The sequence below is a fragment of the Aspergillus bombycis genome (genome assembly GCF_001792695.1).
Source record: "Aspergillus bombycis strain NRRL26010 chromosome Unknown contig00006, whole genome shotgun sequence".
Classification (NCBI taxonomy): Eukaryota; Fungi; Ascomycota; class Eurotiomycetes; order Eurotiales; family Aspergillaceae; genus Aspergillus; species Aspergillus bombycis.
Genome location: NW_019170008.1, coordinates 23,424 through 45,068, shown reverse-complemented (window position 1 = coordinate 45,068; position 21,645 = coordinate 23,424). Strand labels below are relative to the sequence as shown.

The window sequence follows — 21,645 nt, the reverse complement described above, 5'->3', positions numbered from 1 at the left end:
TTTCGGGCAACTCGCATATTCTCCCCATTTTCTTGGTGATGAATTGTCCTGAACTGAATGACTGGCCCAGTCACTTTTTTCTGGCGAGGCCGCCCTTAGCGGTCCCTGCGGAATGCCCCACCCACAATGGAAAACGCGCAGACCATTCGGTGCCCTGAGTCTCTCCGGCGGAGGAAAATCACATGTCATGGGCAGGAGCATCAAAGAAGAAAGGGCGTTGTCTTTTTCATAGGTATGGCCTATAAACCAACCCATTGGGACTGTCTTTTCTCTTCAACGGTGCGTGTTGGCCAAATTCTAGCCTGAGCGTTGACAGGGATCGGTGGAGTAAACATGACGGACCTGCATCATCAAGCGGTTAGCCGAGCGAACCAAAAAACGTTAGGCAACCATTCCGAGTGGAGAGGAAGTCATGAAATGTGGACACCGAATCGTGGACGACAGCACCACCACAACGTGAGGTCTTGATGCACTAGACCATCCAATGTTGTGCATAACATCCCCAGTATGCGTCCCTACAACATGCATGTTCCTTTGTTCGAGTCTGTAGGGTAGAGACAACTCAATGGCAGGGATCAACGGCCTGGGAGGGATCATGGAGGGGCAGACAATTCATTCCACTCGTCCACTTGTTCGTCCATCAATCTAATCTTGACCGCTTGTTCTTTTTGGTCGCTTAGAAAGTTAAATCGGCAAGGAAGACTGGACTAAGTAGAGCTAATCCTTCTTGGACGTTGGGGAGGGAAAATGCCGGGTGCGGGTGCGGAGGAGGGACGCCCGTGACTCCGGACTCAACTGTCCCGCTCTCTCCCTTAAATACTCTCCCGTGCACATTTCCTCCGCTGGTCTTTCTCCCCATTCACTTCGTAACTCTCTTCGTTTCGTATCAAGCTCACTTTCTCAATTCTTTGAGATCACTGTCTTCCAGGCGTACTCGCCAAAACCGCCAAAATTTTCGGCACACTTCTTAACTCGTAAGTCTCCCCGCAATCATGTCCTCCTAGAGCTCGTCTCTTGGTAGAGAACAAGGAGACATTCTCCTCGCATTGCATAGGTGCTCGAACTAACTCCAATGGCAGGCGTCACCACCCGTTCAACGGCCGGCGCTCATCCTCTCGTGGAGGGACATCGGCCTACGAATTACACACCCATTAAATAATTCACTCAACATCCCACTTTCGCCATCCTAGTCAATTGTCTGCTCTGTGAACGCAATGGCTCCCCACGCTAATTCGGATGTTGCTGCCAATGGCGCCGTGAACGGGTCGGCTGAATCCTCGCCTTTGTTTACCGTCAATTCCCCCAACGTCGAGTACACCGACAATGAGATCAAGAGCAAGTATGCCTACCATACCACCGACATTACTCGTACCGCCGACAACAAGTTGGTTGCTACTCCCAAGGCAACCACCTACCACTTTAAGGTCGACCGCAAAGTGGGCAAAGTTGGTATGATGATGGTCGGTTGGGGTGGTAACAACGGTTCCACTGTGACGGCCGGTATGATTGCCAACCGCCGCGGCCTCCAGTGGGAGACCCGTGAGGGCATGCGTGCTGCCAACTACTATGGATCTGTTGTCATGAGCTCGACCGTCAAGCTGGGAACTGACCCCAAGACCGGTGAGGAAATTAACATTCCCTTCCATGACATGCTGCCAATGGTCCACCCCAATGATCTCGCCATTGGTGGATGGGACATCAGCAGCATGAACATCGCCGATGCCATGGACCGGGCCCAGGTCCTCGAGCCCTCTCTGAAGCAGTTGGTCCGCAAGGAGATGGCCGAGATGAAGCCGTTGCCCAGCATCTACTACCCCGACTTCATTGCTGCCAACCAGGAGGACCGTGCCGACAACGTCCTCGAGGGAACCAAGGCTTGCTGGGCTCACGTGGAGAAGATTCAGCAAGACATCCGGTGAGTTCCTATAACCTGCGCTCACGTTCACTCCGCTAACAGCAACAGGGACTTCAAGGCTCAGCACGGGCTGGACAAGGTGATTGTCATGTGGACTGCCAATACAGAGCGGTACGCCGACATCGTGCCCGGTGTCAATGACACCGCCGACAACCTCCTCAACTCGATCAAGACTGGCCACGAGGAAGTTGCCCCGTCCACCGTCTTCGCGGTCGCCTGTATCTTGGAGAACACTCCTTTCATCAACGGTTCTCCCCAGAACACCTTTGTCCCCGGTGCCCTTGAGCTGGCCGAGAAGCACAAGGCCTTCATCGGCGGAGACGACTTCAAGTCGGGCCAGACCAAGATGAAGTCGGCTCTCGTAGACTTCCTCATCAACGCCGGTATCAAGCTTACCTCCATCGCCAGCTACAACCACCTGGGCAACAACGACGGCAAGAACCTGAGCTCCCAGAAGCAGTTCCGCTCCAAGGAGATCTCCAAGTCCAACGTGGTCGATGACATGGTTGCTGCCAACCACATCCTTTACGAGAAGGATGAGCATCCGGACCACACTGTGGTGATCAAGTACATGCCGGCCGTGGGTGACAACAAGCGTGCTCTGGATGAGTACTACGCTGAGATCTTCATGGGCGGTCACCAGACCATCAGCTTGTTCAACATCTGTGAGGACTCCTTGCTGGCTTCTCCCCTCATCATCGACTTGGTTGTGCTTGCCGAGATGATGACCCGCGTCAGCTGGAAGCCCGATGAGGCAGCCGACTACAAGGGCTTCCACAGCGTGCTCAGTGTGCTGAGCTACATGCTCAAGGCTCCTCTGACACCCCCGGGAACTCCCGTCGTCAACTCTCTCAACAAGCAGCGCAATGCCCTGACCAACATCTTCCGCGCCTGCGTTGGCCTCCAGCCCGAATCGGACATGACCTTGGAGCACAAGCTGTTCTAGGTATCTGATACCGCATTACCACACATTCTCCAACTATAGTCACTCTTTGAATGCAGACTGATTCCGCCATCTTACAAACTCATCCCCTGTAGTCAATTTGTAGATGCATGTATTCTAATTCGTAGTGTTTTAACATCATCACTTTTCCCCTATTGGGTGTCCCCAATGCGCGAATACGCGTTGAGTGCCAACTGCCCACCCAAATGCGCATACAGCACATTCCCCGTAATCTCTCCTTTCTTGATCAAGTCCACCATCCCGGCAAAACTCTTGCCCTCGTAGACCGGATCCGTGATGAACGCCTCCATGCGCGCCGCATACTCAATGGCCTCCCACGTCCCCTTGTCGGGAATGCCGTAAGTGCCCGCATGATAGTCCTCATTCAAAATCACATCGTCCTCGGTGATATCCTCTTCCTTCAATCCAATCTTCACCGCCGTGTTCCTCGCAATCCGCAACACCTGCGCCTTCGTCTCCACTGGCTTCGCCGACCCATCGATGCCAATCACCCTCTTCTTCTTCTCCCCGGGATACAACTTCTCAATCAACTTGAACCCGGCCACCATCCCCGCCATCGTCGACCCCGTAACCGCACAAACCACAACATCATCAAAGACAACCCCCAACTCCCGCTCCTGCTCCCGGACCTCAAATGCCCACCTCGCAAACCCCAATCCACCCAGCGGATGATCCGACGCCCCGGCAGGGATATAATACGGCCGCTCGCCATTCGCCTCACACTCCTCCCTGAGGTTCTTCAGCGTCTCCTTATGCTCAATCCCAAACCCGGCATCCTCCATCTGCACATCCGCCCCCATCAGCCGGCTCAACTGGATATTCCCCACAACATCATACCCGGGATCCTCCCAGTCCACCCAATGCTCCTGGACCAGCCGCGCCTTAAGCCCCAGTCGCGCCGCGACCGCCGCAACCTGTCGCGTGTGGTTGCTTTGCACGCCGCCAATGGAAATCAGCGTCGTGGCGTTCTGGGCCAGTGCCTCGGCGGCCAGGTACTCGAGTTTCCGGGTTTTGTTGCCCCCATAGGCGAGGCCAGAGTTGAGGTCATCACGTTTGGCGTAGATGGTCGCCTTTTGGCCCAGGGAGGAGGTTATTCGGGGAAGGGGGTGGATGGGCGAGGGGCCTAGGGTTAGGGGGGTTCGGGGGATGTCGGCGAAGGGGGGAGGGAGCGGGATGTCAGGCATTTTGGTTGGTTTTCTCTCTTTTGGTGTGTGGTTGATGGCAAGGTCGGTGACACTATAGTCTGTGTTGGTGTAGAGTCTCCAAATGCAGCGAGGAGGAATATATAGAACTGTCGGTAGATGTAGAGATAAGTATCGTCTATTTATATAGCGAGTTGTAGCCGGCCCATAGGACAGGCATGTATACGTACCCCTCCTTCTCCAATTCGGAGTACCTGTCAGGATCGCTCCCGAATCATGGTTGTCTTGCAGCCTGGGCTATAGTCTATCGTGCTAAGTCTGAGGGGAAGCTGTTCGTCCCCGCACATGAGATATCGGAGGTTGTCCGTTATCTTTGCTCCGACGGATCTTCAGCTACGTCTGGGGGACGATAAGATAATTGATTGTCCTGTTGATGTTGATCGGTTAGATACGTTACGTACGAATTTGACTTCTTTCTACTCTTCTTATGTTGGATAAGGCGGTTTTAGTTCTATATATAGGGTATGTGTCACGTCGTGGATGAAAGTTGGTCGTCGGATACCTTGCCGATAGCATGCCTGCCGTGAGGTGGGATGATTTTCCAGCCCTAGATTCCTTCTCGCGCGGTGAACTTGGTAATTGGTATTTAGGGAGATAATAATAAGAGAGTAAATATTTACTGCCATCGCGGTTTCAGTTCTACACAAGATCAAACTGTTAATGTTGTTGCATGCCGATGTTCTCACGTAGTTATATATTTACAATTTCAGAGCACACATATCCGATTCCTATCCCGACCTTTCCACTCAGCAACGATAGTTTGAGAATCTTCAATAATATCCCATCTCTTATATTCAATTGTAACACAAAGGAAGATTAATAATACTCGAATACCGAGGACTTACAATGGTCAAACGAACCGAGGAGGCACTATATCCAGAAGGAAAGCCAAGGGCACTAATCGATACTAAAGAGATAGTCCAAAACACCGCCACCGTTGGACACGTTTACCCCTGTTGACATGAAGAGCACCGTATGATTCAGTAACATTCATCGCCATATCAGTATTGCAAAGAAACGAAACACCATGACCAAAATCCTCCTCACCGGAGCCACCGGCTACATCGGCGGCACCGTCCTCGACCACCTCGTCAAGAGCCCAGCAACAAGCATCAAAGACTTAACCATCGATCTCCTCGTGCGAAGCAATACCGCTGCCGAGAAGCTCAGCCGTACCTATGGAGATCGTGTCAAGCCGATTCTCTGGACAGGATTCACCGACCTGCAATTCGCCGCCGACACAGCCGCCGACTACGACATCATCATCAACGCCGGAACGGGGTTTATCGCAGACGGCACAAAAGCGCTCATCGACGGCCTCGCCCGGCGGATCAGACCAGGCACGCCAGTCCCATGGCTTATACAGATCTCCGGGTGCACGAATCTCTCAGACCGTCCATTGACGCAGACGGCCTACCCGGACAGAGAATGGGACGACGCGGACGGCAACGCCATCTACGAGTTCCTTAGGAGCGAGGACGTCCGTGATCCGTACTCCCAGAGAACAACGGAGGTGGGCGTACTCGTCGCCGCTGAAGAGACAGGCGTGCAGGCTGTCAGTGTAAACGCGCCGTGCATCTTCGGGATGGGTCGCGGGCTTTTCAACACCCAGGGCCTCGTCCACATAGTCACCATGCGCTATGTCCTCCGCCACGGACATGGGTTTAAGTTGAACGACACGGCTAACTTTGACTGGGTGCATGTGGAGGATCTGGCTGATGTCTTTGTCCTTCTAGTCCGTGCTATTCTTGAGCGGGGGGACCGGGGTGTCGGATATATTCCCAGTGGGAAGAATGGGGTTGTTTTCCCTGCGGTTAAGCGTGTCCTTGTGACTCAGATTATGCAGGAGTGTCTGGACACTGCCTTTGGGGCGGGTGCTCTGCCTCGTGAGGGTACGCCCAAGGAAAAGGAGATCCGCTTGGTGGGGCTTCAAGAGGTCGCCGATGAGCTCATGGCGGGGCTTTTGGGTGTCACTGAGCGAGCATTTGCAGGCCATAAGAAGATGAAGGGTACCGTGGCCAATAGGTTGCTCGGTTGGAGCCCGACGAGACTGGAAGAGGCCTGGAGGCAGGAGTATGTAGATGCGCTTGAGTTGCTGCAGAGTGGGAACGGGCTGGATACTCTAGAGGCCTGTGTAGGCAAGTAAGATGGTGGCTCTTTTAGAGCCCCGTGGTATTGCAGCATCGCCACCAGCTGGGACGGTGCCATTGGATCATGTGTGATATGTTACTTGATTTATGCAGTGCCACACTGCTACTCTGGATAATCTTAGTTCGTGGCAGTAGACTAGCCTGTAGCTGGACACTGGTTTTGAAGTAGATATACAGTAGATATACTAATTAATGGAGTAGCTGACATGAATATGCTCAATATAGTTTGGGACCAACAACCACAGGAAGTAAAAATCCAGCAAGAACCGGACCGGGGAGCACGCCAGTCAACAATAGAGTACACCGGTTGGAGATCTAACTAAGATAGATACGCGGAAAGGAACCCATAAAACAAGATTAACCTACATTACTTCGTATATTGGCCGGATAATTCACTGGCCTGGGGCTTTAAATTGTCCCGGGCATAGGGCAATAAGCAGCCAGTGATCTGAAATATACTAAGTTGATAGAGGGTACAGCATCTAGCGAGATGACAGGTCAAAGGCAGCTCCTTCCGACTTGAGCGACATACTTCTGACCTATGCAAAAGACAAAATAGTTGACTAGTTAGTTAAAGTTAACTTTTCTGGTGCAGTTACTAATTCGGCCATGCTTGGATATAATCATCGCAACTGACCAAGCTGAACTGACACGTCACACAGCCAAACTGACACTGCTGAATTAAGAATGCTGAACGGACCAAGTTGGCTGTTGGCCAGATAAAAATCTTTACTTAAAATATAAAAAGAGTGCATTTGACCTGCTAGGTGAAATCCCCGCCATCTTCGACATAGCGACTCGAGTCAAAGATTGCTTCTTGCGATGGCTAGCCTAAAGATTCCTGACGGAGCGCTAGTAACCATTAAAGACAAAGTCATTTTGATTACAGGTTCGCTTATCCCGAAATTATACATGCAACAAGACTCATAACCTAAGATAGGCGGCTCCTCGGGCATTGGTAGAGCGACTGCCGAATTATGTCTCCAACTAGGAGCAAAAGTAGTCATCGGAGACCTCAACCCCGCTCCGGATGACTTGTCGAGCCTCAAGAGCCTGAAGTTTGTAACAGCGGACGCCACCTCCTGGGACAGCCTGCGAAACCTGTTCAACCAAGCCGTAGAAGCGTTCGGGCGAATAGACCACGTCTTCGCCAACGCCGGCATTGCCCCAAGGGCGGGTTTTCTGGAAGAAACGCTGGACGAAAACGGCGAGCTCGAGCCCCCAGACATGCAGGTGCTCAACGTCAACCTGAATGGGGTGATATACACGACCAGACTGGCAGTTCACTACTTCACGAAGTTCGTAGGACAGCATAACGGGGTAGTCACTGGAAGTATTGTCCTCACGGCTTCCGCGTCGTCATTCCAGACCTTCGGCGCTCCTGATTACGCCACAGCCAAGCATGGTGTCTTGGGCCTGATGCGTGGCCTGGTCGGTCAACTACCCCCGAGTGTCCGGGTGAATGCCATTGCACCGTCGTGGACGGCAAGTGGTCTTGTTTCTGCTGATTTCCTTGCGTCGCTGGGCGTGATTGCACAAGGCCCAGAGGTCGTGGCGAGAAGTGTGGTGTTTCTTTTTACTGACTCTGAGAGGAATGGCCATTTAATTTACAGTTGGGAGGGTAAATATAAGGAGATTGACAAGACAGAGGGGGGCTCCTCAGTGCGGCAAAAAGTATACTTGGGGTCCCTGTTAGTGAGGATGAAGTCCTCCAGAAAATGGCCGGACGCGCAAGCAATGGGAGGTAGTTAGCATGTTAGTGAAATATTATTCTCGTGCAAATATCACTATAAGTATCCAGGGGAGTTTGTATGCTAAGCATTACTTCGAGGTAGCCGACTCGGTCTAGCCTACTCTGAATGTTGTTAATTTGAAGCTTCTATATCGACTTCCTTATACGGAAGAACGACAGTTGCCATACACACGATCTACTGCTCAGCAACCAGCCCTTTCTCGCCAACCTTACCGTCCCTCCTCACAGCTACCGACGAACTCAACAACTTCTTCAACGATACCGCCGCATGACCCAGCACATAAGCTCCCAAGCTCAGAAAGTTCAACCACACCAGTCCGACAAAATAAACCAACAGCCGCGGCGGAATCAATTTAAACATCTGCGTCGGATTGAAGCCGACCATATCCTCAAATTTGTCCATCTCGACGGAAACAGCCGTTGTACTCTCGTCGCTATCCACCACGTTGTCTGTGAATGCATCATTGTATATAGCGGTAGCCATGACACTCCCAAAGATCGTCATAAAAAACAACAACACCGCCTGGTTAAGCAGCTCGTACAGCCATGTGCAGCACAAGCTGAACAGTACAACAGCGCCTCGACGCGATCCATAGTCTGCAGACGCAATCAATCGAGCAATAGTATCATCTTGGCGATTTGACGGACTTGAAGCAACGAGGAGACGGCAGATGAGAAAGGTAAGGAGACTGGTCGACGCGATGACTTCGAGGTAGGAGCTTTTACTATTGAGTACGTTGAGGGCGGTGAAAGTGAGTGCTGTCAACGTCCACGCGAGGAGCAGAAGCACAGCGAGCCCGGTGTAGAGGCCGCTGCTGAGCCGGAAGAGTCCATGAGCCATGATGTTGTCCTAAGCTAGTGACGAAAAGGCAACAGAAATTTTCAGTGTTACTTCTCCTGAGCAAGTCACCTGACCTTGAGGACCAGCAACTCATAGAACTCGATTAGTCTGTATTACGGATACCCGCTTCATCCGTCTTCCCCATCTGACCCAAAGTGAGCGAGAACTATTGCTAACTTAGGGCTGACGATGTAGCAATAGCAACGCCCAATCCGGTCATCGGTTCGGCTCTTCCCGCGCGGATATTGGTGCCTTGGTGCCTTGATGCCTGCATCATGGACTTTGACTACGCTGTGTGCTAGTAAAAGTCGCTCAAACCCGGATTACCACTATAGCTAGACAAGGTCGAAGGACACCAAACCCCTGGGTGTGGGCTGTCAGAGTCTTCATAATCCTGCAACAGTGTAGCATTCTTTCGTAGTCCTGCTCCCGCCTGCTCTGGTACGACGGAATGCTTCCCCACTACTCACTCACAGAAGCTATTCCCAAGATCTAGCAACTGAAGTGGGGTAATGCCGAGTATATATGATTAACCCGCATTCAAGGTCTCGCAATGTGGTAACAAGAGAGAAACATGTCCCCTTCGAGCGCTACCATCAGCGATGCACCCGTAACTGATGTTGACACCTGAACAAGATAGTAGACTGTGGCTGGCCATTGATGGTTTTCTACCACGCTGAGTGGTACATGTCGACTGTCACCGCCATCAGAACGTGGGTTTGCTTTGCCATTTCCACATAGCTGCCTGAAAACAGCCATTCCGCTAGAGCAGGTGTTAGGGAGATCAGAAGGATGCCGAGTATATATGGGTGAATCGTATTCATCTAGTGACGCAGATGGCGCATCGGCAGCGTCGGAGAGGGATTCTTAGACCACCTCAATCTCTCCACTATGGTACGATTGTTCCCCACACCTAGAGCAACTGAATATATACGACATTAATTGAGGTGATCTCCAGGCCCCACACCCCCTCACCCCAGATTCCACGTGACAGGGTGAAGTGCGGAGAAGGATCGTCGATAACCACCTCCAGACTTCTCCAGATAGTGGAACAAGTTGAGCTCATTCTAGCAATATACACCATGAGTACATCCGGTAATCAACGGGCCACTGCTAAGGTCGATCGGAAACGTATTACGGACCGCAGAGCCCAGAGGAACCACCGAGAACGTGTCAAGGCGTATATCAGTCATCTCGAGACCACTGTGGAAGAGCTTACCGAGGCGTCCCAGAAAGGTTCTGAACAAAGTCTGGTACAGAAACTGCAAGAAAAGCAGCTGGAGATCGAACAACTGAAACGGGCTATACGGCAAGCCAATGAGGTCCTACATACTGCCCTTGGCACACCCTCATCCAGATCACCCGCTATCGTCGAGACCGTGCATAAAGATTCCCCGGAGATACAAAACAGCTGGCCGCCCGTAGCTAGCAAAGATGAATCGGCAGAAGGACTCAATAATCGCAAGATACAGATGGAATCCACATTCGAGCCAGGAGATATCTCTCCCAGTACGAGCCGTGGCAGTCAATTCCTCAACGATAATAGGCTAACGAGTTTTCATTCACCATATGGCACTCTCGCCTGTGGGGATGGGCAAGTGAACTACTTTCAGGTAGTTAATGAGTCTCTAGTTCACGTACTCAGTGCTGGAGCACTGACCACTTCCGCCGATGATGACGATGACTTGGCTATTCGGGCTATCTTACACGGGTGGGATGCTGTTAAGCAGGATAAACCACTCGACCATGGTTGGAACTTTCTCAGAGCTCTAGATCAAGGACTATTTCACCGCGCTGGCGCCGTGGAGCGTCTGGCCATCCTGCGCTTAATGCGATCCATGCTAATGGTGGGTCGCAACAAGTAACTATTTGCGTATCGCTTGTAACCCTGAGTAGTCGAAAAAAGGATCCGCAGAGCACTCCACTGGCCAGATTCCGTCATTCATGTTCCCCACGTACGTACCAGCCCTCCTGCGTCAATATGAAGCTAAGTAGTGCGTAACACTAGCACCATGCAAACCCTTGTTACTCATGCGTGTATTATCGACTTTTTCGTGTGGTAAGAATTAGAAGGTAGGAACCTTCTTCAATGTTGCGTACTGATCAGAGATTAGGCCAAACCTCCGCGACCACTTAATCGCCTCCGAAACCTCCCATACTCCTGAAGCAGCAGCGGCACATTATGCAGCAGAAATTCAACTGAGTTGGCCATACCAGCTTCGAGATGCCTACAGGTACAACGAAGAAAAGCACAAGTTCCAATTTTCGATGGAATTCAACAACGTTTATTACGACTTAAAGTCATGGCAATTTCGTTCGAATCCTGCGCTCAAGATGCTTGTTGCGAACGGACCAATGTCGTCACTAGAAGGGCGCCTGCATGCTTCGACAACTGTGCTAATGAGCTCTCTGGATCCAAATGGGTTTATCGAAGCAGGGACGGCTGCTGGCTATTGACTAGGTTGAATTTTGCTCTTGCTGCCTGCGATAGCGTCTGTTAAAGAGGTAGCCAACGTCTATACGACGAATCTTATCTTAAGTATCATAGCAATAGTACATACTCCCACCTTCAACCCAAGGTGACTTGGTCACTTCTCCGCAGTATGCACTGTGGGTATATCTGCATGTAGCACCTGCCAATGATCGAATGCATCATCGGCATCCCTTGTGTCAGCTGCACTTTGTCAGTCTTGCGAAGTCAGCTTGGCGAAGTCAGCTTCTCTGTTCTATCTCCGCATTGCCATCCTTGCCTCGGGTATGAGCCGAAGATATTCCGAGGAATAGGAGTAACTACTTATACTTGAGCACAGAGGCTACAGTTTTACAGGACGTCAGGTTCAACGCAACTTACTCGGGTATATCATACAAATAGTGTCACACAATGACTGGGTTTCCGCTGAACGACAACGGAGGGGAGCTAAATGGCGGTGATCTCCTCGCGCAGACACTCAAACACCTCGGAGTCGAGGTAGCCTTTGGCCTACATGGTGGGCATCTTGATGCATTTCTCCAGGGTTGTGAAGCTTCTCAGATCCGGTTGATCGATACCCGACACGAGACAGTTGCTGTCCAGGCAGCGGAAAGCTACGCCAAATTCTCCAAGAAGATTGGCGTTTGTTTTATTACGGCCAACAGCGGGTGCGCATCTCAATCCTCCGGTCGACCTTTGAGTGACGCGAACTGACCTCATTCAAAAGCTTCTCCAACGGTATCCCTGGTCTGGCGACGGCTCTGGCCGATCGGTCACCAATTCTTTGCATAACATCCTCGCCGCCAACTCGCGATTTGGAGAACAATTCCCTTCAGGGAATAATTGACCAGGTCGTTGTCTCTCGTCCGCTAACAAAGTTTGCTTACCGGATGACGAACCCCGAGGATACTCCGCGAATCGTCAAGCATGCTATCGGAGTTGCAATCTCTGGAGCTCCTGGTAGGCCTTTTCAACCCTATTGCCCTTAAGCCATTTCGTAATTCGGATGTTTACCGGATATAGGCCCTGTGCTTCTTGACTTCCCGATCGATGTGTTATTCACGCCTGTACATAAACCTCTCATATCATGGGGGTCGGTTTCTTCACCCTTCCCATATGGACCTGGTCCACACACTGCGGCTATTGATGGGACAGCGGAACTGTTGAACGCTGCAAAAAGACCTTTGATTATCATCGGAACAGGAGGCAATTCAAAAGAGGTACAGAATTATTAATAACATTTGCAGATTTTGTGCTAACCATGCAAATGTAACGTGAACAAGGCAGGAGAGAGTCTCATGAAGCTATCGGAAACTTGTGGAATTCCAATTTTCGATACAATGAAGTGCAAAATATCTTTCATCCCCTCGCAGTTCTCCTTGAATGGAGGGCCCAGCAGCATCCTTGCCCTTCTACCGCGCCTTGGTATGCAGCAGCCAGATCTCATCTTGCTCCTCGGTGCCAGGACCGGAATGTTCCTTGGTGGTCGATCTGGTGCGGTTATACCCGAGAAAGACTGCAAGCTAGTCCAAGTAGATGTGGACGGTGCGGAAATTGGCAGGACACTTCCGGTTGACCTAGGCGCTATTAGTGATGTTACCCAGTTCGCTGCTGCGTTGAATCGTCATTATGATACCACCCCATTTCAGGGCTTTGTGGACACTCAGTGGGTGAATAACATTCTCAGTCTTAAAGATTTGGCTTCGCCTTATGAACAAGAACCAGAAGTCCAGCCGTCAGGACGCCTCCATCCATACCACGCGCTGAAGCATGTCTTAAGCTCAGTCCCAAAGGAAAGCATTGTCATCCTTGATGGTGGCGAAGCGCCGCTTTGGGCATCTAATGTGATATCTCGCTGCTCGCCCAGCGCAATAGTGAAATCGTCCGGGGGCCTTGGATTCTTAGGCAACGGCTTTGGATATGCCCTCGGAGCAGCCGTTGCATGCCCTGATCGGAGGGTCATTAATCTGCACGGAGACGGATCCGCGGGATTCCATTTTATGGATCTGGATACTTACAAACGACACGATCTGAATATTATGACGATTGTAGTCAACAACCACTGCTGGGGAATGAGTTCCAATGGACAGGACTTGATCTATGGTACCAAGACTCCTACACGTCCTGTCAGCCATTTGAGCCCTGTCACGGATTACAGCCTTGTGGCGAAGGCACTGGGAAATGCTAGTGTGAAGCTACAGGCAATCAGTGATGTGACTCCTGCGTTGGCGGGATTGTTGGACCAAAATGGGCCAAGTTGTATCGAACTGGTCGTGGATGATAAGCCTACTCATCCTGTTACTGTCTCCATGGTGGGCCAAACTGACGAGCCGGGGATGGTGGTCGTTCCATATTATGACAACGTTCCCAGAGCATACTATAAATCTTGAGAATATGTAGGCTGGCCTTTTTGAAATCGTGGTATGGTGGTCAAGTCGGTGTCACAGGGCACTATGGAATTATTCTCTGATGTGGTTCATTATACTGGCTTCATTCAGTTAAGGCTATTAACATTGCTCTGCTCTATAACCTTTCCCAGCTTGACCACACGGTAGTACAAATCTTTAGCCATCTATTAACTAATTGCATCAGTAATAATTTGTCATACATCATGAAGATAACCCTAGAGTACGTGGTTGTGTAGACCAACTGACCTCATTGGCCTGCAGCAGACTATGTCAGGACCGCTTTGTCAGTCAAGGTTGCAGTCTCCGCATAGAATCTGGGGTTCGGCTATCCGATTAGCCAAAATCATCAAGACCATGCTTGTACAACCATTTGTGGCCGAGGGCCGAGATAAATCTTGGGTTAGCCTAGTTTCAGTTATTCCTGGAAGGAGAGACTCTTAGTGATAATGCCATCGATACGCGTATTGCTAATGTGGATTGAACATATTTAACTTCCAATAGCCTATGATTAGGACGCCTTGATTTTAAGAAAAGCAGTTAACATACAACCGGCCAAGATGAAAGCAGCACGATTCTACGCATCCGAAGACATCCGCATCGAGGAGGTCAATGCCCCCGAAGCATCAGATGAAAAGGCCCTAGTTCAAGTCGAGTGGTGCGGGATATGTGGGAGCGACCTCAACGAATATGTCCACGGTAAGTACAGGGCCATATTGATTGCCACCCTCGATTATTCGACATCCACATAGGACTAACTAATTCCAAGGGCCCATGGCAATACCCCACGCCGGTCCGCACCCACTAACTGGTGATATTCTCCCCGTAACCCTTGGCCATGAGGTCTCTGGGCGTATTATTCAAGCGCCATTGACATCTTCACTTTCTCCCGGACAGGCAGTCATCATCGATCCTCGGTTCTATTGCTCATCCTGCACGGCATGTACTTCTTCTGTCACGAATTGCTGCCAATCCTTGGGCTTCCTAGGTCTCTCTGGAGGAGGGGGCGGCTTCTCTGAGAAAGTTGCCGTGCCGCCGGCTATGCTGCATCCGATCCCTGATAATATCGACATGGCCACAGCCACCCTTATCGAGCCTCTCGCTGTGGCCTGGCACGGCGTGAGATGCTCTGGCGTCCAGGACTTCAAGGGCCTGCCCATTTTAGTCGTAGGCGGTGGCCCAGTTGGTGTAGCTATAGTCTTCGTGTTAAGAGCATGGGGCGCAGATAGGATCTACGTCTCTGAGACCGCCCGTCGCCGTAGAGAGTTTCTTCAAGACCTGGTGCAGGCGACATTTGACCCGATCGAGGTCAATGTTGGTTCGGAGTGTAAGAACCTCACGAATGGAAGTGGTGTGGGGATGGTCTTTGATTGCGCAGGATCCCAGCAAGGACTAGAAGCCGCATCTGACGGCCTCCGCTTCCACGGTCTATACATAAATCTGGCGGTGCCGAAATCTCCAGTATGGCTTTCTTGATACCATATCGCTTCGTGTTCTATCCCGCTGATCGATGGTGCAGATCTCCCTCCCCGTTCAGTACTTTATGTTCAAGGAATTGACATACAAGGCTTTCCTGGCATATGATGATGCGGACTTCAAGGCCACTGTAACTGCATTCGTTGAAGGTATGAATGTCAACCATGTGCGTGCTATATCTCGCTGGACTGACTAGGTCATAGGCAAGTTTGCGGGAGTGGAGCGCATGATAACACGGCGGATTGCGTTAGAAGAGCTCGTGGACAAGGGCTTCAGAACGCTCCTCCAGAACGCAGATGAGCATATTAAAATTGTGGCGACGGCAGGAGAACTGCCACCGACGAAGCCGACACTTTAGCTGCTACCGTGGGTATTGACTTGGCTAGTTATGGTCTATTCACAATGTTTCCAAGTTGGCCACGGTAACGTGATGGGCTCTATCGCCAATATTTCAGGCGTTCCAGTGTAATAGTGTTTCTGAAATGAGCAATTACTTTGATACGGAGTATATAAACCATGGTCGCTAGGTTGACGAGAGGGGGGCGGCGCAAGAAGAATAGGAAATAATTGAATGAGAATACAGTACGTGGTCGGACCCCATTCCAGAGATTCAATGTGAGAACAGGCGTGCCACCCAAATTCGAAATGGTAGGAATAGGGAGTATATCCTGCGACTATTTATCTACTCTATATTATCGACTATAGATAGAAGATTCAGCATCGGCGGAGCTATGTTGCTGACGCCAATGAATTGCAGGACAGACTCGTGTATTAAAATGCTGTTATACTCCATACACTGGAAGGACAGTATGCCCCCAAGATAGTTCAATTCGTGTCCACACTACGTTGTCGGTATCATCATTGAGGTAAACCCACACCGGAAACTTGATGGTCCAGTCAACAAGCCCTGTAACACTCTAACTCAGCTCAATGCGAACGGCATATCTCATTTGCCCTTCTCGGGGTAAAGGCTCATTGAGGACAATGTACTGTGTTGCTATGGAACTGGAAGGCAAGAACTGTCGTGTCGACATGGACATCACAGGAATCAGTTGTCCCATCCCGTAGTCTTCAACCCTTGTGGATAGTTGTTATTCCTACGAAATCATGAATATTCACTTCTTTCCAAGCTGAATTACCATTACCTTATATAACCAATATTTACAGGGTTTAGCCCAGGAACGCCGTCTTCCCCATATTCGTGATGTCTTACAGTTCATGTAGAACATCCTATCTTGAATGTAATCCTAACTTGTAGTAATATTATTCAATAAAATTCTCTTTGATGTGTCTTTTCTGCAGGTGCTATGTTACTCCTCTGGTCTATATTAGTCGCCTAGACCTGTTCTCTAAATCCGATGCATAGACAATGCCAAATTGTAGCCCATATATACAGATACAATCCCCCTTTTGAGTTCAGTCCCAACAGTATCTTATTATTGCATTATGGTAATTCCACGAGCTCTGTTGGCCTCTCTTTCTTATCCTTTCCATGCTCACCTTCATTACCTCCCGAGCCCACTTTTACCTTTGTATTATCTTCCCCCTCTAACTCAGTCGGGCCCTTCACAACCGCGTCGGCGGGCATCTCACTCGGTGGCCCACTCCGCGGATCAGGCGACAATGCATCCGGATTCTGCTGCTGCCAGGGTCGCTCATACTGATGGGCATCGACCTTCTTCGACCTCCTCCTGATACAGAAAAACCAGACCAAAGCCCCCACAATCAGAAGTCCGCCAACACCCGCACCAACACCGATACCCGCTTTCGCACCCGTTGACAAGCCCTCCGAGGAATCTCTTTCGTCGGGCACCGCTTCCGACGCAGGAACCTGGAAGATGGGCTGCCGGAGGGTGACGATTTCGCCTTCTGAGGCATTCGGCTTATTCGTACAAGCTGAGACCATGTTGTCGATGACTAGATTATTGATTCGTTGTTAGATCGCCTGTATATGTCCAAGTCCGGGACACTAGATCAACTCACAATTCCCAAGAATATAAGTCCCGTTTTTACCGCGTAAGCAGGATTCACATTTATCGGCGTACTGCTGGAACCCGGCGTCGTCGCAATACGTATAAATCGGGGTGAAATTGCTGCCGCCGTACCAGTTGGTCTTGTACACGCTTTGTAGGGGAGTACATTCATTTTGGCAGCCTGATATGGAGCCATTGCGGTCGAAGAGGCAGGTCTGAACCGTGTATTTTTGAGTAGCTATTGTCCGATTAGAAACTGATATGATGCCAAAGGGCTCATTAAAAGACGTGGACAGGATGATGTGCACGCTATCCGACCACGTACCTAAAAAGGTATAGATGTCGTTTCTCTCATCGTTGATATATGCCGTCCCAGTGCTTTGACATAACAGACAATCCTTCACGGTCCTCCCTTTCTGGGTGTTATTGTACGCTGAATCCGGACAGACGAGGTCATCGGCGGACGTTTTCCGGGTGGTTCCGCAGTTCTTGATGCATTTCGACTTTTCAATCGTGGCTAGAGAATATACGGGCGTAAAAATATATGTGACGGCTAGAAGTCCGAGGAGGATCCTCGTCGTCCAGGATGATGGCCAGGTCATTATGTATACATAGGATATGGCCTAGGGGGTGTTGTTGTCGTGAAAAGTCCGCGACGGCGGGCTGGAAGTGAGATTGGGATTGCGAATTCGTAATAGATGTCGATCATCTTGTGACTTTCATTGGGCTCCAGCGAGTTATTTAGTTCAGTGTGAGAATAACAGTTGGCTCCACGACCCGCGCGACCCTACGGCGAGTGAGGGTTTCAGGGTGGAGACGGAGAATCTCCACCTACACGGCTGAGGCGCAGCATAAAGTGTCTATTCACGATGGAGCCAATCAAGATATGGGGCTTTCTCGAGCCCTTTCTTGGCGTTGGGGGCTCTTCTGGTGTCATTGGTTGGGTGGAATACGACGTTGATCCATTCTCGAATGAGCTGATTTGAATCTGATGTTTTTATGGAAGAGCACAGCCTTATCGGATCCTCGGTAGCCGTTGTCGACGTTGCTATTCTTCCTCACTGCCCGGTTCAGAACCTCCTTGTGATTTATTTATAAGTGGCTTATGCTGCAGCTGAAACATGGCGCTGGGTGTCGCACAATGCTTAATTATCCCCGTTTTCCGCGGGAGTCTGTGGATCCATCGTCATCCGAGTATGGAGCTAGTGTGTCATCCTCCGAGGCCAACAGGGGAATTCGCTGTCAACCGCGGTCTGTGGAATGATAGCACGTATGTACATGGATCCCCGAACATGCAATGGAAGTTAACGGCATGAGGAATTTGGGCTTCCGTGTGCAGTATGTACATAATCTAAGTGGCATTTATCCGTGCACCGCGTTTCTCCACTTATACAACGAAAGTTTGCCAATCATACTATCTCCATCGTGGGACCCCTTGCTTTCGTTGAAATATCTGGTTGCCTTTCTGGGTGGCAGAATCATACATAGCCATAGCATAGCGTACATGTACGCAGGCCTATCTCTCTTCGATCCTGGAAATTAGATTGTAGCAGTCTAGAGAGGAGATGCATGAACATGACGGAAAGGAATGTACATACATCAGGATTGAGCTTGGTGCTTTACGTACAGTAATAACATGGATTCGATGTTATGGATATAGTATTTTTACAACAGCCCAGGATAGGCCCAATCGCCTCTCAGTATAAGAGTCATATATTACTCCCTCGGTCGTCTTCTTAACAAAAAGCATTCCCCACTGCATACCTCACAGCCATGGCATCTACCCTGACGCAAGTCGTTGGTAGACGACCTTATACAGACAGCAGAAACTAACTCTGCTCAGTGGGACTAAAGCCTTGTTCCTAGTCATGACGAGCATATAACTACACAAGTGGTGACCGTCGTGGCGACAATCTCAGTGGGTCTTCTTCCTCTGCACGCCTGATAAACCTTATAATAGCTTATAAGACGACAATATGGTCAGTTGTTGAATTTTGACTTGGTCGATGTTACTTCCACGAACTGTGCAGCTATCCGACTCTTTCTGCCTTGAGTTGAGGTCTCCAGTCGAGGGTCACTCATGAATTGCATTTGACCGGGAGCCAAGTACTACAGCATGGACAAATATAGCGCTCCCCATTGCTGATCCTCGTCTGTGCTTTTGGATACCGACCCGGATGTATTACCGAATGGACATGTTCGATGCCTTCTCCAGGCTCCTTTCGTTTGCCATGAAACACTCTGTGATGACCGATGGCCTATGTCAGAAGGGAATTCTAATCTCAGTTTACGGTCACGTATATAGAAAGTAATAATGCACCGAAGCTCAATTAAAGTAGCCAGGTAACCATTAAACGGTGCATGCCCCTACATTCATCAAGGCAGCTCCACCGCATTATCTCCTCTCCTGACCCCTCCATTTCCACCATCCAACTCAGCTTTCGCCCTTTCCACCGCCGCCAACTCTCCAGGCTGCTTGACAACCTGTTCGACAGGCACTCCAGCACCGTACGAAACCTCCGACGCAGGTCCCTGCTCCAGTGGCGGCTCGTACTGATGGGTACCTCCCTGTGCAGCCCCTCGTCTCCTCGCAAGCAGGAACCAAGCCACAGCGCCCAAAATCATCAACCCACCCACGCCCGCACCAACTCCAATACCGGCCTTAGCCCCCGTCGACAGCCCCGAGGAACTGGCTTCGCTATTACCCCCATCATTTCCGGTCGCTGTCGCCGACGCCGACGAACTACTCGTCGCACTAGTATTAGATGTAGCAGTCGACATATCGAAAAGTGGCCGGCGAAGCGTAACGATCTCCCCAGCGGAGGCATTTGGTTTCAGTTCACAAGCCGAATCCATGGTATCCATGAAGTTGCCCAGAATCACGGAGCCAGATTTAGATCGGAGGCAGGTGGCACAGCCACCGGCGTATTGTGTGAAAACATCGTCGCAATATTCGTAGAGCGTCTCTGTATGATTGGGTTTGTACCAGAGGTCTGTGAACTTGGAGCGGAGCGGAAGACACTCGTCTTCGCAGCCTGAGATGGAAGTTTCGGATGTGCGGTCGTAGAGGCAGGTTTGGAGGGTGTATTTTTGGATGACTATAGTGAGTGGTTAGTTTAGGGTCTTGAGGTGTAGGATGGGGGTGGTTGGTATGTGGGTTTTGGTGTATGGGAAGAAGGGAAGGGAGACTTAGTCAAAACAGGACATACAGAGGAAAGTCCAGATATCGCTCGACCGATTGTTTACATATGTCGTGCCTGTGCTTTCGCAGAGCAGACAGCTTTTCATTGTGAGGCCATTTGCAGATGTGTTAAATAAGGAATCCTGACAGACGAGATCACTAGTGAGAGTGTTTTTCCGATCGCCGCAGACTGCTCGACATTTTGACGACTCTAGGACTTCCAGCGATAGCGCTGGTATGCAGAGATAGATGGCTGCAACGAGACCAACGAGGGTCTGCAGGGGCAGGTAAGCCATCGTGTGAAAAGATATGGCTGAAGTGTTTGGCTGGGTCAAGACATACGGACGGACGGTCGGTCTTACTGCGGACGCCGATCAAGTTATAAAATCATCCACTCTGGCAGGATCCTGCACGGGGCACTCTTCGCCTATTAAAAGGGTTCGCTTGTATCAAGATCATCTTGGGGCTAACTGTTTCCACTTGATGGGCTGAAATTGGGTGCTATGGGGGCCGAGCTGGAGGATGAACTAGTGTCATGGATGATCGAACGCACCAATTGTCGCCCGGGAAAGGAGCTCTAATTTTCCTCAGCCCTCCTTGGCGTTGGGAGGTTAAGGCTGTTGGGGCATAGTTGGCGCCGTTATACGAGACCTGACTAGTTTAGCTTGACACTTTGACAATAGGTTTACTTAATTGCCTTTTCCTGAGAGCCTCGTCAGATTCTCGGCAGTTGTTGGCCCATTCCTGACGGCCATGAGCCCCCTTGCGTTTTATGCGACCTCTGCTATATGATTAGGGCAGTACACAACTACCCAGACTCTCAGGGGCTGGGCATCTCTCTCACGAATATGTTCGTCAGAGCTAGCATCAAGCGACCCACAATAAAACCCTGACCTCTCAGGCGTGGGAGATTGCTGTTGTCCCACATATTTCTTATCAAGATAAGAACCTTGGGAGCCCAGTCCGTGAATCCGAATCAATCTACGAGACAACAATCACATCTCCATACCTGAAAGACTGCCCTTTGTGCTCCTCTATGTAAACAGATGAGTCAACTAATATTGATCTTCCTGCAACATAACTAGTGCACAGACAACTACTATTTACTCATAATATCCGTAACTGTTAAGGCGTAGTAGGTAGGTTGAGTCCGGTGGAGAATATATCACTATCAGTTGAGTAAAATACCATGTGGCAATAGTTAAGGTCATACCTTAGATACTATATCCCTGACAGTAAATACTATTTGTTCTGGCTGCGAAACCTTGAAAAATATGTTCATTGCCCCCAACGCCATAGGTCACGGACTTAGCAT

General features: G+C 50.3%; 10 protein-coding genes across 10 annotated transcripts; 6 read left to right on the top strand and 4 right to left on the bottom strand.

Moving 5' to 3' along the window:
- Window positions 1-1,214: 1,214 nt before the first annotated feature.
- Window positions 1,215-2,861, top strand: ABOM_001447 (inositol-3-phosphate synthase INO1; the record flags this gene model as incomplete). Its single annotated transcript, XM_022528577.1, has 2 exons — window positions 1,215-1,915; window positions 1,964-2,861. The coding sequence occupies 2 exons, from the start codon at window positions 1,215-1,217 to the stop codon at window positions 2,859-2,861; spliced, it is 1,599 nt and encodes a 532-aa protein (XP_022393619.1).
- Window positions 2,862-3,010: 149 nt separating this feature from the next.
- Window positions 3,011-4,063, bottom strand: ABOM_001446 (putative 1-aminocyclopropane-1-carboxylate deaminase; the record flags this gene model as incomplete). Its single annotated transcript, XM_022528576.1, has 1 exon — window positions 3,011-4,063. The coding sequence occupies one exon, from the start codon at window positions 4,061-4,063 to the stop codon at window positions 3,011-3,013; it is 1,053 nt and encodes a 350-aa protein (XP_022393618.1).
- Window positions 4,064-5,108: 1,045 nt separating this feature from the next.
- On the top strand, window positions 5,109-6,227 carry ABOM_001445 (NAD-dependent epimerase/dehydratase family protein; the record flags this gene model as incomplete). Its single annotated transcript, XM_022528575.1, has 1 exon — window positions 5,109-6,227. One exon carries the CDS (start codon window positions 5,109-5,111, stop codon window positions 6,225-6,227), a length of 1,119 nt encoding a protein of 372 aa, XP_022393617.1.
- Window positions 6,228-7,053: 826 nt separating this feature from the next.
- Window positions 7,054-7,983, top strand: ABOM_001444 (short-chain dehydrogenase; the record flags this gene model as incomplete). The annotated part of the gene is made up of 2 exons (XM_022528574.1): window positions 7,054-7,120; window positions 7,172-7,983. The coding sequence occupies 2 exons, from the start codon at window positions 7,054-7,056 to the stop codon at window positions 7,981-7,983; spliced, it is 879 nt and encodes a 292-aa protein (XP_022393616.1).
- A 176-nt stretch (window positions 7,984-8,159) lies between these two features.
- ABOM_001443 (uncharacterized protein) lies at window positions 8,160-8,825 on the bottom strand (the record flags this gene model as incomplete). The annotated part of the gene is made up of 1 exon (XM_022528573.1): window positions 8,160-8,825. One exon carries the CDS (start codon window positions 8,823-8,825, stop codon window positions 8,160-8,162), a length of 666 nt encoding a protein of 221 aa, XP_022393623.1.
- Window positions 8,826-9,907: 1,082 nt separating this feature from the next.
- Window positions 9,908-10,690, top strand: ABOM_001442 (bZIP transcription factor; the record flags this gene model as incomplete). Its single annotated transcript, XM_022528572.1, has 1 exon — window positions 9,908-10,690. The coding sequence occupies one exon, from the start codon at window positions 9,908-9,910 to the stop codon at window positions 10,688-10,690; it is 783 nt and encodes a 260-aa protein (XP_022393622.1).
- A 147-nt stretch (window positions 10,691-10,837) lies between these two features.
- Window positions 10,838-13,685, top strand: ABOM_001441 (putative 2-hydroxyphytanoyl-CoA lyase; the record flags this gene model as incomplete). Its single annotated transcript, XM_022528571.1, has 6 exons — window positions 10,838-10,884; window positions 10,940-11,219; window positions 11,698-11,963; window positions 12,023-12,255; window positions 12,319-12,515; window positions 12,579-13,685. 6 exons carry the CDS (start codon window positions 10,838-10,840, stop codon window positions 13,683-13,685), a joined length of 2,130 nt encoding a protein of 709 aa, XP_022393621.1.
- Window positions 13,686-14,260: 575 nt separating this feature from the next.
- Window positions 14,261-15,534, top strand: ABOM_001440 (2,3-butanediol dehydrogenase; the record flags this gene model as incomplete). Its single annotated transcript, XM_022528570.1, has 4 exons — window positions 14,261-14,399; window positions 14,470-15,161; window positions 15,220-15,325; window positions 15,380-15,534. 4 exons carry the CDS (start codon window positions 14,261-14,263, stop codon window positions 15,532-15,534), a joined length of 1,092 nt encoding a protein of 363 aa, XP_022393620.1.
- Window positions 15,535-16,620: 1,086 nt separating this feature from the next.
- ABOM_001439 (uncharacterized protein) lies at window positions 16,621-17,751 on the bottom strand (the record flags this gene model as incomplete). The annotated part of the gene is made up of 3 exons (XM_022528569.1): window positions 16,621-17,093; window positions 17,160-17,387; window positions 17,475-17,751. 3 exons carry the CDS (start codon window positions 17,749-17,751, stop codon window positions 16,621-16,623), a joined length of 978 nt encoding a protein of 325 aa, XP_022393561.1.
- Window positions 17,752-19,525: 1,774 nt separating this feature from the next.
- ABOM_001438 (uncharacterized protein) lies at window positions 19,526-20,626 on the bottom strand (the record flags this gene model as incomplete). The annotated part of the gene is made up of 2 exons (XM_022528568.1): window positions 19,526-20,247; window positions 20,359-20,626. 2 exons carry the CDS (start codon window positions 20,624-20,626, stop codon window positions 19,526-19,528), a joined length of 990 nt encoding a protein of 329 aa, XP_022393547.1.
- Between the last annotated feature and the right edge of the window lie 1,019 nt (window positions 20,627-21,645).